Source organism: Ixodes scapularis, unplaced genomic scaffold (assembly GCF_016920785.2).
Source record: "Ixodes scapularis isolate PalLabHiFi unplaced genomic scaffold, ASM1692078v2 PGA_scaffold4__175_contigs__length_147842914, whole genome shotgun sequence".
Lineage (NCBI taxonomy): Eukaryota > Metazoa > Arthropoda > Arachnida > Ixodida > Ixodidae > Ixodes > Ixodes scapularis.
Genome location: NW_024609879.1, coordinates 113,919,882 through 113,937,612, shown reverse-complemented (window position 1 = coordinate 113,937,612; position 17,731 = coordinate 113,919,882). Strand labels below are relative to the sequence as shown.

General features: G+C 44.1%; 1 protein-coding gene across 7 annotated transcripts in view; it reads left to right on the top strand.

Annotated features, from left to right (window-relative positions):
- Nucleotides 1-17,731, top strand: part of LOC115308579 (TNF receptor-associated factor family protein DDB_G0272098-like) — a 183,088-nt gene that overhangs the window by 116,945 nt on the left and 48,412 nt on the right. Inside the window, exon 20 of one of the 7 annotated variants that reach the window (XM_040220926.2) lies at nt 2,968-3,289. The exons of the other annotated variants lie outside the window; for them this stretch is intronic. Coding sequence (XP_040076860.2) covers nt 2,968-3,108 — 141 coding nt within the window. The 3' untranslated portion in view covers nt 3,109-3,289. Of the gene's footprint in view, nt 1-2,967; nt 3,290-17,731 lie in introns of those variants that run through there. 7 annotated transcript variants of the gene reach the window in all.

Genomic DNA, 17,731 nt, shown 5'->3' with positions numbered 1-17,731 from the left:
GCAATTCCAAGCTTCCATGCACTATGAAAATTAAAACATAACTGCGTGGGTAGCACGTGCACTACTCGCAGTGTGGCAGAGCCGTTTATTGGGAGAGTTTGGCCATACATTGGCTTGAATAGGCGAGCATTTCGGGGCCAAATATAGGACTCGAAACAGCCTTTAGCGGTGGTCGTGAGCTGCACATATGTGACACGACTAATTTAAACCGTTTTCGCGTTGCTAGAGTGAAAAGGCATAACTCTCGGTGATTGAAAACTTGGCGCATACGAGGTTTTCGTCACGTCCGTATTCAACGGCAGAATGAACGCACGTGCGCCCCAGACACAGGGCCGACTTGCTAGAAACAGCGTCTGAGCTGAGACTGGGGGGAAGAAAGCACCGCCAAAGCCAGCGCACGAGCTGAGCGGGGCTCATTCCACGTCTCGAGACACTCGTGCGCTCCAGCCTTTAGACTGTTTTCTTTCCGTCAGTCTCAGCTAAGACGCTGTTCTACCAAGCCGGCCCAGAGCAAACTGTCACTGAGATTACAGTGTACTAGAATACTGTACCGAGACGCCGAGATTGAACGCTTCAATTTCACGCTCTAAATGCAGTTTTCAATACTGTGACGTCGCGGTCTGCTGATTGGTCGACACTGTGTTGCCCTTTTAGTTTACGCTCTAACCACGGGGGCAGTATTCGGCGCTGGCGGCGACCTTTGCTCCACCCATAGGCCAAACTCTCCCAATATACGTCTCTGCAGTGTGGAAATCAGACTCGCCCCTAGCGAGCTTCTCACCTCGAATAGCTTGCCCGGGAGATCGGGGCTTTGAAACGTTCTTCTGCAGAACGAGCTCTCGCACTGGAAAGGGACGTCTCAAAGCCAGTCGCGTGGGCTAGTTTGCGTTTCTAGCCTTAGCTGTAGTCTCAGCATGTTTAAAGGAGCTGTGCAACGATATTCAATTGGAATGTTTTTCTCTCTACACTAGCTTACTGGCACACCTCGGACTCAAGGATACTCACACGCAACACCATTGGCCAAGAAACTCCTTTGTTGTGGTGTAATTTCAAGGACAAAAGCGATCATTTTCATTCAATCTCTCCTTTGCAAAATTTGATGACGTAACTCGGGGATCCCAGTACACCCAAGTGACGATATTTGAATGCGGTTCATAGATTGGACCCGAGCATTGCGTGGGCACTCGACTTGGGCTCGTGACAATTGCTAGCTCGAGAAGCATTCGGGTTGTGACCCGTGTCCAATCGCTGCAACGACGACAACAGCCGAGCCATAACAATGTCTGGAACTCAGCGCGTGTCCTGCGCTTTGCCAACCCCTGCGCGTGGCTATGATCAACACTGGCGGCATATAATCGGCTCCAGATCACGTGGCCGCTTGTTCTGGCTGCGAGTTGAGGGGGTGAACGCCGCTCGCTTTTCTTAAATTTTTTTCTGGGACTTCTATTGCGTGGGGTGAAAAACGAACGCGTGTTTCATAGGTCATTAACGTTAGGGATCCGATTTAAGCGGTATTTGTGCACAGTACAAAAATTGTTGCATCGCTCCTTTAAGAAGTATTAGCGGCGAGTTGTTTTGGTGGCGCCCTCCTATGGTTCCCCTTTGTGACGTCATTACCTTGCGAACAACAACTTCGATGGTGTTTGCAAATAGCATGGTGCAAGCCTGAAATCATTGCGCTCTCAAAGCAACACTGCCAACACCGTCGAAATTAAAGTTCTTTCATTCCTCTTATTTCCGTCGATGGTATACCCTTTCCGACGTCATAGTCAGCTTTTGCGCCAATCGTGGAAGGCCGACCATAGCGACGCTTTCGGTCGCGCACGTCGTCAATAGGCCGTTGCAAGCATGGCGTCAAAGCCGGTGCCCCCTCCGTGCAAGCACATGCGGCATGCACGTGACGGTACCTTTCCCAGGCTCGCGATTGCGAATGCGTTCTCGCTCAAGTAGAAAGATGGCCGTGGCCAGGTTCTTGCTTGCAATCGTCTGAAGCTCTCGTCAGCATCGCGTCGAACGTCTTAGCAGCGTTTCATAACTAGCGCGACGCTGTCAGGCGGAGACGCCAAGACGGGCGCGTTGCACGCTGCAGCGACCGCCGAAGAGCTTCGGCTTGTTATCCGCTTGGGCCTTCCAGGGGTCCACAAATGAACACGTCACGTATACGCCTTGCATAGGTGATGCATAGGAATTCAGCAGAAACGTAGTATAGGGGGCATAGGTGGAGGTGGAGCTCTTTCGTTTCTCTGGTCGGGCCATGTGCGCTGGGGCCTCGGTGCTGCCTTGGCTGGACGAACTCGGAACCGTTCCATGGAGTGCTCTCGGTCCTGGTTGGATTGACAGGGAGGATACGGCATAACGCCCCCTGAACTTCGACGATTCTTCTACACACATGGTACATTAACTTAAGGGCCGATTGATTATTATCCCTCTATCTCCTCTAGACAACTATACCCCCTTCATTGGTGATATACCATGTACCTTCCGTCGTCCGTTCAGCTTTTATTCGTTTTATACTACGATAAAAGCTATATATGCACAGACACAAGGGTAGTATGAATGTATGCTATATATGACGGATCGTGTTAGAATAATTCCCCCTGAATATACTCGGTTGCTTTTTCGTGTTCAATTCCGGATCGCTCCCTGGCTTCACCCCCTCTCCTTTCTCTCTCACTCGCACATACACACACACATACACCGGGTCGTGTAGATGTTTGAGCGTGTTAATTATTAATTTACGATAAGGAAAGAGGGATATTTAAGACAGGCAAGACCGTGACCAATATATTCAGCAAAAAGCAAAAACTCTCGACTGCCACAAAGTCTTTCTTGGGTGGTCTTTCCCTTTTTTTTCCAGCTTATCTAACCCAATTTATTTATTTCAATTAAATATTGTAAATATGGTGATGGCGCGGTGATAAAGAATGACATGCATTTACGTAGCTTCTGTTTTTCCTTTCTCACCAGAACCTAGAAGATAAAGTCGGTCGCATCTCAAGGGAAGCAGTCACCCGAAGGAGAGTGGAAATGCTCAACGAACGAGTCGAGACGTACCTTGGTCCTTTAGAACGGCTGCTGAACGGCCTGCGTGATGTAGACAAAGAATGAATCGCACTCCCCCACATGTACCTGTCCCCGATTTTGTCTGTATTGAACTGCTGTGTTTCGAGCATTCCAAAACCAACAATTCTGTCGACTGCATGCAAGTGGCCAGAATGCTATGATTAGACTTGGAGTTTTCAAAAGTACATGTTTTCAGGCGTTAAATAAAATTAGTGGTTTCCAGATATATACATTCTTCGTGCTTCATGACGTGGCTTGCGGATTCTTATTTTGTTCAGAAATCCGAAGTATCTTTTGTGAAGAAAACCTAAAAGATGTTGTGAATTCGCTATCTTCGCGTTAGCATGGTAAACAATAGGGAGTTTTAGTACATCGTTTTCAAAGGCCCGCTACCGCTACAAGCGCGCGCTTCAGAGCATGCATCGAAGGGGCAGCGCAAGCTCCCGCTACGATTAGCGTGGCCTGAAAACACAATCTACTAAAACTCTCTATTAATGATTTTTTTTTATTACCCGCCCTATTTAAGACAACGGTGTACATAGCGTTTACTACATAATTGCGTCTTGTCATGTGGCTGCACAATGTAAGTTTTAAATTCCGTAAGGTTAGTTCTGAATTCGCCTGAAACTCATTAAGGACATTAGATTTTTATACAGAACTATAGACAATTCCAATACTTGCCATCTCCGAGCCGCCATGTTTTTTTACTTGGCCGTGGAACGCATTCTAAGCATGTGCCGATTTTTTTTTCTTTGGAATTTTAGTGGGTGCGCACGCAACATTCGATGTACCGCAATTCTGATATTGCTTGAAATTTATAGGTTTTCTCATCTTATAATTGACTCGAAGTCGTAGTGTGAATATGTCTAGCCAACAGTATGCTGTTCACGTCATTATCTTAGTGGTATGTCTTTACGCCATGACTGCGCAAACTAGGAAATCAGGTCCGGGCCTGACACCAGGCACCCGTCGACAAACTGGTTGAACACGTGTGGCAGCCAGTCTTGGCGGTAACGCGTTAGCTGTAAAGGCGTTACCGGTAACGGTTGGATTTCCTTTAACGTAGTAACTTACAAGCTAAATTTTTTATGAACAGTAACGTATAACGTACTTGCGTTACCGAATTCAAGGAATTGGTATCGTTGTTACGTAACTAATATCTCTTCCCCCCCCCAAAAAAAAAAAAAAAAACTAACAAAAAAACCATTACGTTTGGGAACGTTTTTGTGTTTGTAAGTGCCAAGTTAAAATAATTCTGGCGTTTTTACCTTTTTATTTCGCGCTATTTTCCCCGAGCATTCAGCTGGAACCTTGAACAAGAAAAGGTAATTATATACAATTCTCCATGAACATTAAGGCCTGTTCGCACATACAGCGGAGCGCTATTAGCGCCGAGATATTTCGGTGGCCCCCTCTAATGGTTTCCATCCGTGACGCCACGACTGGGATTTGCCTCGTCGTGACGTCACCAGTTGTTATCCTGGCTACTTACCATCAGGTGCGACGACGAGTTCGGTGGTGTCTTTAAAAAGCACAGTGGAAGCTAGGAGCCCTCGCAATCCGAAACCACCACCGTCAAAGTTGGCAATTTGACAATGCTCATATGCCCATGGTCCGGCCAATCCTGGAAAGCTGACCACAGCGACGCTTCTGGTCGCGCACATCGCTAATTGGCAACGAGATGTTTTGGCGGCGCCCTCCTATGGTTTTCTCTCGTGACGGCATTACCTTGCGAACAAGAAGTTCGATGGTGTTTGTAAGGAGCATGGTTGAAGCCTGAAATCACTGTGCTCCGAAACCAACACTGCCAACACCGCCAAAATTAAAGTTCTTCCATTCCTCTTATTTCCGTCAATGAGACATATCTTGCTGACGTCAAAGTCATCATTCGGCCAATCATGGAAGACCGACCACAGCGGCGCTTTCAGTCACGCACGTCGCCAATAAGCACAGCGCGGACTGCGCTAAGCGCGTGATAACGGGAGCGTTCTCCAGATTTTTATCGCACCATCAAAATGTTTGCTCATAGCAGACGATAAGTAGCCGACGGCACGTGAACAGCGCTGTTGGCGAGGTGCGCGATCGAAACCGTCGCTGTGATCGGCCTTCCACTATTGGCGGAATGCGGAGTATGACGTCAGCAAAGGATTTCTTCGACGAAAATTAGAGGAATGTAAGAACTTTTATTCTGTTGGTGTTGGCAGTGTTGGTTTCAGAACGCTATGCATTTCAAGCTCCCACCATGCTCATTACAAACACCATCGAACTTGCAGTTCGCAACGTGATGGCGTCACGAGACGTAAACATACGAGGGCGCCACCAAAACATCTCGCCGCTAATATCAGCGTTCCACTGGATGTGGAAACCGGTTAGGAATACTTCTAACGTCAAGAGTAAAAAGTTTAAATTCAGAGATAAAATAAACACGAAAAGTAATCTCGCCAACTTTAGCACAACCTAGGTTTGTAACGCGTTCCTTTTATTTGCAAGTTCGGAAAAAACGTATTTCTTTATTTTTCTTCAGTAACGCGCCTACGACACGAGTGTCAGCAGAACGCTGACTCAGCGCTGATGTCCGATCTGTGCCGGCACTCGGTCAAGGTGTGATGACGGAACACTAAGTTCACAGGCCTTTCTAAACTGAACTCTGTTCTGTTTAGAAAGGTCGTGCAATAAAAAAGCGGTGCAACAAAAAACAAACAAACAGTATTTAAAAGCTTATTTCGGACTTGTATCTGTTTCTAATAATGTTGCGACGAAACCTTTTTTCTCGCAATATTTGCGTTCTCAGACGCAATTTATATGAGGTCATACAAGTCATGGCGGCCGCTATAAGCCCACCCACAAATCAGTGACCTCGCCCATTACTACTGGACTGGCTTGCCTGCTCGACCGAACGAGCTGACAACGTGGACAAGTCTAGTGTCTCCTTTTCGCGAAATCCGATTCGTCTAGTCTGGCGTCGTATACTGCCTGCTAGTCGTGTGAGCAGACGCGCGGCGGCCTGCAGCATCGTTTGCTATTTCACCACCGTCTATCGTCGTCTGCAATGCACGTGAGAAGCGAACACAAAAGCTGCACTTCGGCGTCCTGTTTTCGCGTCCGCCCATCCGTTATTCCGTCCCCGTCTAAAAACTTCTGCAACGCTTAGAAGACTCGACCATGAAAGTGGCGTTCTAGCGTTCCATCGTGCATGAGCCAAGAATCAATGCGGCGACCAAGTCGCCTGCTTCTTGCGCAGGTGTTGCGGTGGGGTCAGAACGACGCTGAGCTCTGATTGGCTTTCAAAGGAAGGATAGTGGGTAGACCTCAATGCTAGATGCCTTGAGGTCTACCCACTATTGTTTCAAACAGCCAAAAAAAGCTCCGCGCTCTGACATCATCTCAACCCCTGTGCAAGAAGCAGACGAACTTGCACTCCAGATACAAGCTTATGTCAGCGTCTATCGATGTGCAGGAATAAGCAACCGAAAGGACTAAAAAACAACAACAAAGTAAATATGCAGTCCTTCCAGCTTTAGTGTTCTTGTGTGTGTTCTTTTTTTTGCATTGCATTCTTGAGCAAGGTGGGTAAACGTCATGACGCACATCTAAAACCCGACGTAGAAATATTCGCTTTGGTAGGCTAGGTGCGCTGCAATACTTGAGATCTACTTGCTTTTCGATGAGAAATGACTGAAACATAAACAAACTAACGCTCGATTGCCTAACCAAAGTTCTCGCAAATTCTCACCCGTGAAGGTAGGCATTTTCTCGGTATTCAACCATGGTTACAATCACAACGGTTGCTCACTACCCAGAGTAGCGGGGCCGTTTTGACGGGAACCAACATCTTCATTCATCATCATCACGGCCGAAGAGAGAAATCAAGCCAGATATGTGCAAATAGTTGATCTGGGATGCTAGGCTTAGGGCAGTCCCGCTACGAAAACAAGCATCAGTAGCACCTGAACTTGCGGCAGTCGTTTGTTGCAAACTACGTCGGTTGAGGAGATCTTCCTCTAAACAGCTCCGTGAACTTAAAACCACTCGCACTCATCAAAATTGACGAGCTCAACGAGCTTCGCTCGTTCAGCACTCTGCAGACGCTGGCAGTCACGTTTGTTAACGTTCCAAACAGAAGCTAGAGAAGTAATCTTACAATACATTTGATAACAACAATGACTATCTTGATTATTTGCTTCTCAAGCATTAAAGAAGAGTCGATTAAAATACTATTACGGTACGGAGATACAAATTTACAACCAACCTTTCACACGTCAATCATCTCTCCAGCCAATGAGAGATGCAAGTAGTTTGTAAGCACGAGGCGGGGATTATTGGGCTGCGACCTCCTCCTTCTGCACCTGAATTGCGTCTGACAGGAAAAATATTGAGCAATAATCTTTTTTTTTGTGGAAAAATTGTTTTAAAAATAACATGTACCATTTTTTGCCCCTTAAATCCTTTTTTTATCGGTGGCCCTTTAATGTGAAACAGAGCATAAGCGGTGTGTTCATAGCTTACTAACATGCAGTGAAGGTATCGCCGAAGTTTCAACAAATCCGTCAAAGGAGCCGGCGTGTCACACTACGCTTGTTTTATATCATGGAGGTTGGTTATACAAGATGAGTCAAAGGAATCATTAGCCCTTTAATGGCATCGCTTGAGGGCCGCACTTCTCATACACCATACAAAAGACAGTCTGCAAACACAAGTCGACGCAATATCCGTGGTCCGAATGCCCCATGCCAAACGTTTCTCCCTGAACTCATTAATTGCCATGCGGCATTCGAAGTACTGATATCGCGGTGACTCGCGTTCGAATTTGTACGGAGAATGTGTTTTGTATGATGTATAAGCAGTGTGACCTCGGCTGAACATATCGTGCTTAGACTTTGTGAAAAGGGTGCCAAAGACTGTTCCTTTCCAAGGATGAAATTACCTGAGTAAAGAATACAAAGTAACGAAGCTGATTACCCGACCTTGGGCCTCCGTCTGCTAACAAAAGACGTCTTATTGGCGCAACAGTAGGCTGATAGTGGCAAGTAGGGATGCCGCGAACTTTTTTCGAATCGAAGTTTCGATGATCGAATCAAGCGGTTCGAAAGGTTCGAAATATTTCGATTTTTCGAATTGTCTATACCGTAAAATTCGACGGAGGTCGAATTTTCGAACTTGTTAAGCTAAGAAGTTCGACGCTTTTCGAACCGTCGAACTTATTACGCTAAAAAATTCGATCTTTTTCAAACTTTCGAACTTATTGCGCTGCAAGGTTCGATGCTTGTCGAACTTTCGAACTTGACTGACCAAAAAATTCGATAAATTTCGAACTTTCGAACTTATTTATCAAGAAAATTCGAAAAGTTTCGAACTTTCGAATTCTGAAAAGTCAGAAGTTCGACGAACTCGAACTTATAGGGTAAAAGTTCGACGTTCGTCGAACTTCGAAAGAACGGCGGATGGTTTCATTTGATTTCAAGTAGTGGGGTACATTCGTAATTTTTTTTCTCGAACTTTTACACGCGGTGCTGCGTTCCTTACGAAAGACAATGTCATTTATTTCAATGTTCTGGCATGCTTAGGTTTAAAGAAATAAATCCCCGAAGGGGCGAGGACGGACGACGGGTTTTTGACGATTATCGTTTGTGCCAGATTTGAAGCACGCTGCAGCCGGAGCAATTTATGGTAGATATGTTATACTTTTTTTTAAGAATGATCTATGTATAGCGTAGGTAAGTGCCGTCTTAAGATGTGATTATTGTTATTCAACGTGAGTTTCGAAGAAATGTCCAAACATGTATCTGCATGCAATTATGACCTAAACTTGATATTTATTTTCGTCTAAGTTGTTTGAGGTATCGCATTTAAATTAATACCACAGACAGTACATATCATTGCCATCTGCAGAATACAAAATAATATATTTATTGTTTTTTCACGTTAAGGAATAAATTAACTCATGGCAGAAGATTTCTAGTAATGTTCAAGTTCAGCACGTCATTAAAAGAAAACTTTTTTTTTTTTCGCTTCACGTTCCTGGGACGTGTTTCTTTTAGCCTGTACACATTTTGGTAAAAGAAACTTGTTTCGAAGTTCTGAACCTCGGAATATGCAAGAATAGAACACTTCCGACGAATTCTTGATAGTTTTTTTTTTTTTCTCCTGCTTTTTATTCCCGCATTTATTCTTTTTTTTTTTTTTCTTTTGTTACTATCGGCACAGGTGTTTAGGTCGAAAAGACAGCTTTGAACTTCCGAACCACTAAGCATGTGACGAGCAGTGCCTTCTGACAACGAGTTTCTAACAATGACCATCTACGCAACCTTTTATGCAGTGAAGAGCGACAGTAGCTATACATATGCATAAATAGTTTCAGATTAAAATAAGCTCGAACACGCCCTCTTTCCCCGTATTGTTTTCTTTAACAGTTCGAAATACCTGCAAGAAGGAGAAAGAGACTGAAGCCCCCCCCCCCCCCCCCCCCCCCCCCCCGCTACCCTCTTTCCCCCCGTTTTTCCTTTTCCGACGCCACTTGTATGGTAGAACGCTCCTCGACCTCGAGTTGTGTCGGCTTTTGTGCTTTTTGCGAGGCGATTCCTCCGTCCCAGAAAATAAACCTCCAGTACAATTATAAACTTCACCGGATCGGATTACTACCAGCGTGCAAGGGGTGGCGAGCTAGTTTTCCAGGTCGCTTCAAGGTTTCTCTGAGCCTCAACCTCCTGCTTGCCCCTGGCCGTTTCGAACTGGATGAGTCTCGTAAAACAGTGTGTTCGTGCAATCACTACTGCATGATAAAGGCCCGACCCCCCCCCCCCCCCCCGGGGGCTGGCGGTCACAATTCTGCACTGGCAAATATTCTAGCACGTCCGGGACACTCGTCGTCTCATTTAATTGCCTTACCAACTTCGCAGAATCTAGATATCACACCCTAACTTTTCTAAACTTGATTTTGTGAAAACAAGCGAGTCGTGAAAACGTTATTTGAAACTGAAACTGTAGAAAAACCTGAAAATCGGACTTCAAACTTTGAAAACTTGGATTAAAAAAAATTCAAAATCTTCAAAGTTTTTTTTTTTTTTTTGAATTTAGCGTTATAAGAGAATCGAAACTTTCGAACTTTTCGAACTTTATGCCAAAAGAAATTCGAAATCTTCGAATTGTTCGAACTTCATGTCTATAAAAATTCGAAGCGTTCGAAGTTTTCGAATTTTTTTTACAAAGAATTTCGAAATCTTCGAATTTATCGAACCTGAAGTAAAAAAATATTCGAAATATTCGAATTCGAAATTTTAGAAACCGTGAAAGCTTCGAAATTTTCGAATTCGAAACTCCGCTGTGGACAAAAGTTGCGAATTTTTCGAAATCGAACCTCGGTCGGTACGAAAATATCGAAATTTTTCGAAATCGAACCTAAGTTCGCTTTGCAAATATCGAAACCTTTCGAAGTCGAACCTAGGGTGGTTCGCGACATCCCTAGTGGCAAGTAAGAGTAGGGGCGTGGTGGGGGAGGTCTGTAAAAGATGACGTGACGGGACAAGCGTTGCACAAATTTGTTTTATTGACCTAATTTCTGCCACGTCACCAAAAACCAAACATTTCTACATTTGTTCCCAAAAATGCTGTTGTATGGTGTTCTTTCCATTAGAAAGGTGACGTCGATGAGCTTAGGGGAGCACTCGCTCCCCTAAGCTGATCTAAGCTCATTGTATAGAAGTATACGTCACATTACGGGTCGTACAAGTTTAAGGGAAACAAGACAGTGATCTGGTGTATTTAATAAACGTAATACCCTAATTGGTTTTCCAGTTCGAACTACCTTATTTATTTAATTATGCATTTCAATAAATAATTGAAAGTTATGGGAATGCCGTTGTGATAAATCTAAAATAGATTCACCGTAGCTAGCTCACTTTTTAGTTTTGTTTCTCACCAGAACCTAGATGTAGGTAGTCGGGCGCATTTTAAAGGAAGCAGTCACCGAAACAAGAATGGACAAGCTCAGCGAACAAGTCGAAACGTACCATTGGTTTTTTTGGGACGGCTGCTGAACGGCCTACGTTATGTGGATGAAGAGTGACTGGCAATTTTCTTCCCTGCGCCTCCCCCCCCCCCCCCCCCCCCCCCCCTCTTCTGTACAGTGCTAATCGAGCGGCTTTCTCCGGGGAGCGCTAGACTGGTGGCATTCGCGGAAACTAAGCTAGTCACGTGGACCAACATAGAACGGCCCGCTCGAGGGGTGTCCTGCCCACTCTATCAGCTTGATAAGCGATAAAAGTAAAGTGCTTTATGTTATATTTTTGTTTTTTGATAACGACATCGTTGTTACGTTTTCATGTGTTTATTGTTCTAGCAATGATGTTTGTAAAAAGCGTGCAAGCAGCCTTCCGCGTTCGCCGCCAGCTGATAGAGTGAACAGGACGACACCCCTCGAGCGGGCCGTTCCATGTTGCGCCACGTGACTAGCTTAGTTTCCGCGAATGCCACCAGTCTAGCGCTCCCCGGAGAAAGCCGCACGCACGCGCGTTATAGACAAGTGTGATTAGCGCTGTACCTTTCCACAATTCAGTCGGTATCAATCTGCTGCGTTCCGAGCACTCCACCGCCAAGAATTCTGACGGCTAAATGCGATCGGCCAGAATACATTGATTAAACACGGCGTCTTCAAAAGTGAAAGCGTTGAGGCGTTAAAATAAAGGAGTGCTTTCTCCATAGATTATATCTATCGGGCTTCACAACATTGCTTGGGGTTTCTTATTTTGTTCAGAAATCCGGAGTACCTTTTGTGAAGACAACCTAATGAACGTTGTTGTGAATTTGTTTGCTTTGCGTTAATGCGGTAAGCACTAGTGCTATATACCCCTCTATTTTAAGACAGCGGTATACATAGCGTTCACTACATCAGTGGTTCTCAACCATCGATATTTCGCGGACCTCTTGTGGATTGGCGGAGATGACGGAGGATCCCGTTCGTGGTGAGGGGAAGGGAAAGTATAGGTGAAATAATAATAATAATAATAATAATCTTTATTTTTCGGGTGCCCTAAAACGGCCGAGCGGCCTTCTCTTAGGTACACCAACTCGTACAATAAAAACTCTTAAACAAAAATCCTACTCATTAAAAAGAAATAGATATGCATATACACTGACGCGCTATGAAGTGACGAAAAGTTGTCCAACTGACAGCGAAATGTAGGTAGGGGTGTGGTGATGTCAACTTGAGGTGGCACAATGCTGTTATACAATGTCTGTAAACGAGAAAGAGGTGACACACGGCATGGTGAGCAAATATCAAAACAGGTGAGCTGTCTCGTCGCACGGAAAGGAACATGGAAATAGATTTTACTAATAAGCTATGAAGAATCAGTGGCACCATTAATGATCTTATGCAGGAATACCAAGTCAAGGACTGTTCTTCTGTGCGATAAAAGCTTCAGCGAAAATCTATTCAGTAAGCATTCATAGTCATAATACATGCGTCGTCCAATCCATCTATCATAAACAATTCGTACAAATCTTTTTGCACAGGTTCTATGATCAAAGCCTGTGTTACAGATATTGAATTCCAAATCACAGAAGCAAACTCAAGCCTTGAAACCACTAAGGAATGAAAAAGATGTATTGAACAATGGGGCTTTTTAAAATGCTTGGTCAAACGCGATATAACTCCTAGAACTTTCATTGCAGAGCTGAGAACAAAAGAGACATGATTTTTAAAAGTTAATCCGCAGTCAATGAACACACCAAGATCCCTTACAATTGACACTCGTTCATTCGGATTTCCCTCAAGATTATAAGTGTTATTTATGATCGCACGGCGTCTGCACAAAGATATCACTTTTGTTTTTAAAGGATTAAGAAATAACTGATTTTTTTTTACACCACTGTGCTATATTAGACACATAATGTTGTATCAGATCACAATCTAAAGGACAGTGAACACTCTTGAACAACTTGATGTCGTCAGCAAATAAAAGCAGTTCAACGTTCTTTACACATGACGCTATATCATTTATAAAAATTTAAAACAGTAGAGGACCCAAAATTGAACCCTGGGGCACGCCTGATATTGAAAAAAAACTCTTTGGAATAACTGCCAGCGACCCGAACACTATTTGATCGGAAAGACAAATAACTCTTAAACCAGTTACACAATTCTGTACAGACACCATACAGATGTAACTTGGACAAAAACAACACGTGACTCACTTTATCGAAGGCTTTTGACAAATCAAAGTATATTGCATCTACTTGTTCTCTGTTTAAAACAAACGGCACACAGTAATTTAAAAAGGTACACAAATTTGTTTCCACAGACCTACCCTTTAAGAAACCGTGCTGCAAGGGCGTTATTTTTTGACGGAAATAAAAAGTCATCCTGCTATGCACAACAATCTCAAAAACCTTGGAAAAAGCACAAAGCAGAGAAGCTGGACGGTAGTTCGCAACTACAGATGCGTCACCGCCTTTTAAGATAGGAACAACAACTGATTTTTTCCAGAGCGAAGGGAAAACGCCTGAACTGAGTGACATATTAAAAATGTGTTTCAAAATAGGAATGAACGGCTGACCGCAACCTTTGATAACAAAGCCTGGTACATTATCTACACCAGAACAAAAATTGGGTTTTAACTTTCTTATCGCCTCGGCAATATCAAGAGAGTCCACTCTTATGGAACTCAAAAAATCGTGACAAATCAGCTCCTTATCCTCCGGTAGAACGGATTGCTGATTGTCAGAGAAACATTTGGCAAAATAATCAACGAAAACATCTGCAACTTCATGAGGTGATGAAACATAACGATATAATAAATGAACATATCTTGGAACGCCTACTACGAATGCGCTAGGGCTTATAAATCAGCAATAAATCACGCCAAAACCAAATTCTATAGTATCGACCTCCCCAACATACTAAACACGAAACCAAAGAAGTTTTGGAAAATAATCAATCCGGCACTTTCACTTCCTTTGCAATTTGTAGATGACGACGGACTTCCGCTTTCTGATAAACACGGCGCTCTTGCTATTAACAATTTCTTCTGCTCCATCTCTACTAACGAGGACTTACTAAATATTCCCGACTCGTGCCAATCCATTCACCCTCTCATGGATCCTATCGTAATTGACCGTACTGGAGTACTTAAGGCTATAGATCAACTAAAGGTGTCCTCCAGCTCCGGAGATGACCAAATTAACTCTAAGGTATTAATAAACACTAAACACATTTCTTCCACTTTCCTCTGCAACATATTCTCTCAATCTCTTAAACTCTCTGAAGTGCCATCAGACTGGAAAGTTGCTAACGTCATACCCGTTCATAAAACAGGCGATCGCCAGCTAATCAGCAACTATCGTCCCATCTCGCTCACCAGCGTTTCATGCAAACTCTTGGAGCACATTCTCTATTCTAACATAATAAATTTCCTAGACTCTCATAACCTCCTTTTTAAGCACCAGCACGGATTTCGCAAGTCCTACTCATGCGAAACTCAGCTAACAGCATTTCTAACTGACGTTTACTCAAATTTCGATTCCAATGTTCAAACTGACGCCATCTTTATTGACTTCTCCAAAGCATTTGACAGGGTCCCTCATCAACGTCTTTTAATGAAACTAAGAAATATTAATCTTCACCCCTCAGTAGTCAATTGGATTTCTGAATTCCTTACTAATCGCACACAGTACACTTCTATTAACAATATAAAATCTACCACAAGCGCAGTAACGTCTGGCGTCCCTCAGGGAAGCGTTCTTGGCCCCCTTCTTTTTTTAATCTACATTAATGATCTCCATCATTGCATCACTTCTGAAGTACGTTTGTTCGCCGATGACTGTGTCATATATAGACCCATTCATTCACGCCACGATCAGCTAACCTTGCAAAACGATCTCCAACTTATAATTCAGTGGTGTCATAAATGGCAAATGGCTTTAAACTATAATAAATGTAAATCGCTATCTTTTTCCCGCAGTTCACATGTTCTATCCTCCTCTTACCACTTTTCTGGCATCCCAGTAACTGCTTGTTCATCGTATAAATATCTAGGAATTCATCTGACATCTGACCTGTCATGGACCACTCATATAACAACTGTCATCGCCGATGCTAACCGCACTCTCGGATTTCTTCGCCGTAACCTCAGACAAGCTACATCCCCCGTAAAACAACTAGCTTATACTACCTTGGTCAGAACTAAATTAGAATTCGCTTCTTCCATATGGCCACCGTGGCAGGCATACCTAACTAACAACCTGGAATCCGTTCAAAGCAGGGCCCTCCGTTTTATTTATTCCGACTATTCCCCATACGCAAGCATATCAGGACTTCGCCAATCAGCTAACCTTGACACTCTTTCTCACCGCCGCAGGGTGTCTCGTCTTTCTCTTCTTCATCGGATCTTTTATTACAACAGTCATCTCAGACAAAGTTTGTTATCACCTCCTTACCGCATTTTCCCTCGTCTCGACCATTCTTGTAAACTCCGTCCGATTTCATCGTCAACCGTCACTCACCAAATGTCTACTCTACCATTGGCCATTGACGACTGGAACTCACTGCCTGACGTAATTGTTACCTTATCTGATACTAAGAAATTTTCTGCAGCCATTAGCTTATTTTTTCTAACCCATAACTAGATTGCAGCGTGTTTTTGTAGATAAATTGTTTTGTTACTTGTTTGTTTTTTAAGCGTTCACTCCCTTGTGTAATGCCCCCTGGGCCTTCAAGGAATAATAAATGATGATGATGATGAAGGGCTACTGTGAAGTAGTCCTGTGTTGTTGACATACACGCAAGATAACTCGCCCGAAAACTGAAATCTTTTTCTCGATCTGAAAAAGAAAGACAACTTTTGTTGCCGTGCTTGATTGATGAGGCAGGGTTTCGCGGACTCCTAGAACGTCTTCGCGGACCTCGAAGGGTCCGCAGACCCTTATTTGAAAACCACTGCACTACATAATTGCCTGTTCTTATGCGACAGAAAAATGTACGTTCGAAACTACACTAGGCTAGTTCTGGGGTAGAAACTCGTTAATCGGAATATATATGTTATCCGAAACTATAGTTAATTCCAATAATCGCCATCTCCGAGCCGCCATGTTTTTCTGCTTGGGCGTGCAACGCATTCTGAGCATGTGACGTAATTGTTTTTCGCTCGGATTATCAGATGCTGTGCATGCAACATCCAATATCCCGAAATTCTCATATTCACTGAATTGACATAGTGCTTGACATTTATATGTTCCCCCATCTCAAAATTAATTGGAAATCATAGTATGACACCCGAAACCCGTCTCTGACAGATATCTTTAGCCAACAGTATTCAGTTTATGTCATTATTTTTCTTAGTGACACTCCATTCTACCACGACTGCACAAACTCGGCAATTAGGCCCGAGCCTGAGGGCAAGTGTCCGTCAACAAACTGATCGAACACGTGTGGCAGCCAATGTTGGCAATAACTCGTTACCAGTAACGCCTTGGCGTTTTCGGTAACGTGTCAAGGTACACGTTACGGATTTTTTTTTCTCTTTACAAAACAGTATTAGACAACGTACTTTCGTTACTGACTTCGAGTAGCGCGTAGCGTTGTTAGGTAACTAATTATAGCTTCCAAAAAGAGACAAAAAAATCTTAATTTTTCGTGCCTCTAGGCACCAAATAATATATGTATTCTTGCGTTTTTACCTATTTATTCCGCGCTATTTCTAACGAGCATTCAGGTGGAACCATGAACAAGATAAGGTAATTGTATTGAATTCCGCATGAACATTATAAATTTTTTTAAATATATAGCGCTGAATACGTCTAACTTCAAAACAGTAAAAAGTTTCAATTCATAACCAACGAAAAGTAACGCGCGTCACTTTTTTTTTATCTGCATGTAACGCCGTTTATTTTTTTATTTTAGCGTAACGTAGGTTCGTTTATGCGTTCCTTTTATTTGCACGTAACAAATAACGTATCCTGTTGCTTTTTATTTTTTTTCTTCCGCACCGCTCACCTACGACGCGAGTGCAAGCTGCACGCTGGCGCACCACTCGTGTGCGATCTGCGCGGCCCTCGGTCGTGGTGCCGTGACGTCACACTTTAAGTTCACGGGCCTTTATAGCCCGCTTTAGTGCTGCCACTGCTACAATGTGATGGAACCATTAGGGAGTGTTTGTACACCGGGTTGGCCCCCTCCGTTAAGCCCTCCGCAACGAGGAAGCCGCGACGTGAAAATCCTGATTGGTCGATAGGGTCATGACGTCACAGCCATATGGCATAGGCTCGACTGTATGGAGGAGCGTAGAGTTTCCATCGGTCGCGGAGGAACGGAAAGTTTCCGTTCGTCGACGAGTTCACCCAGTGGCGCTGCGATTCTGCCTTCATTAAGGTCCCTATATTCTAAGCCGTCAACATCCGTCTGTGGAGAATGCGTACCCCGCCGCGGGACCGCCTCTAGGCCGCCGGGAGAGAACACGTGTGCGATGGATGCGGTGCCGTCCATAAGTACGGGGCGCTCTTCTGAGTCGTCGTCTTCCACGAGTGCGACAGAGCCGTATATGTAGAGAGTTTGGCCATTCGTTGGGAAGTATAGGAGACAAATGAGGAGGCGCCATTGGCTGAAAGCGGGCTGGGCGTGTTCCAGGGCGTCTTCAGAAATTCGAATGTGACCAACCAGAAGCCGGAAATAATACTC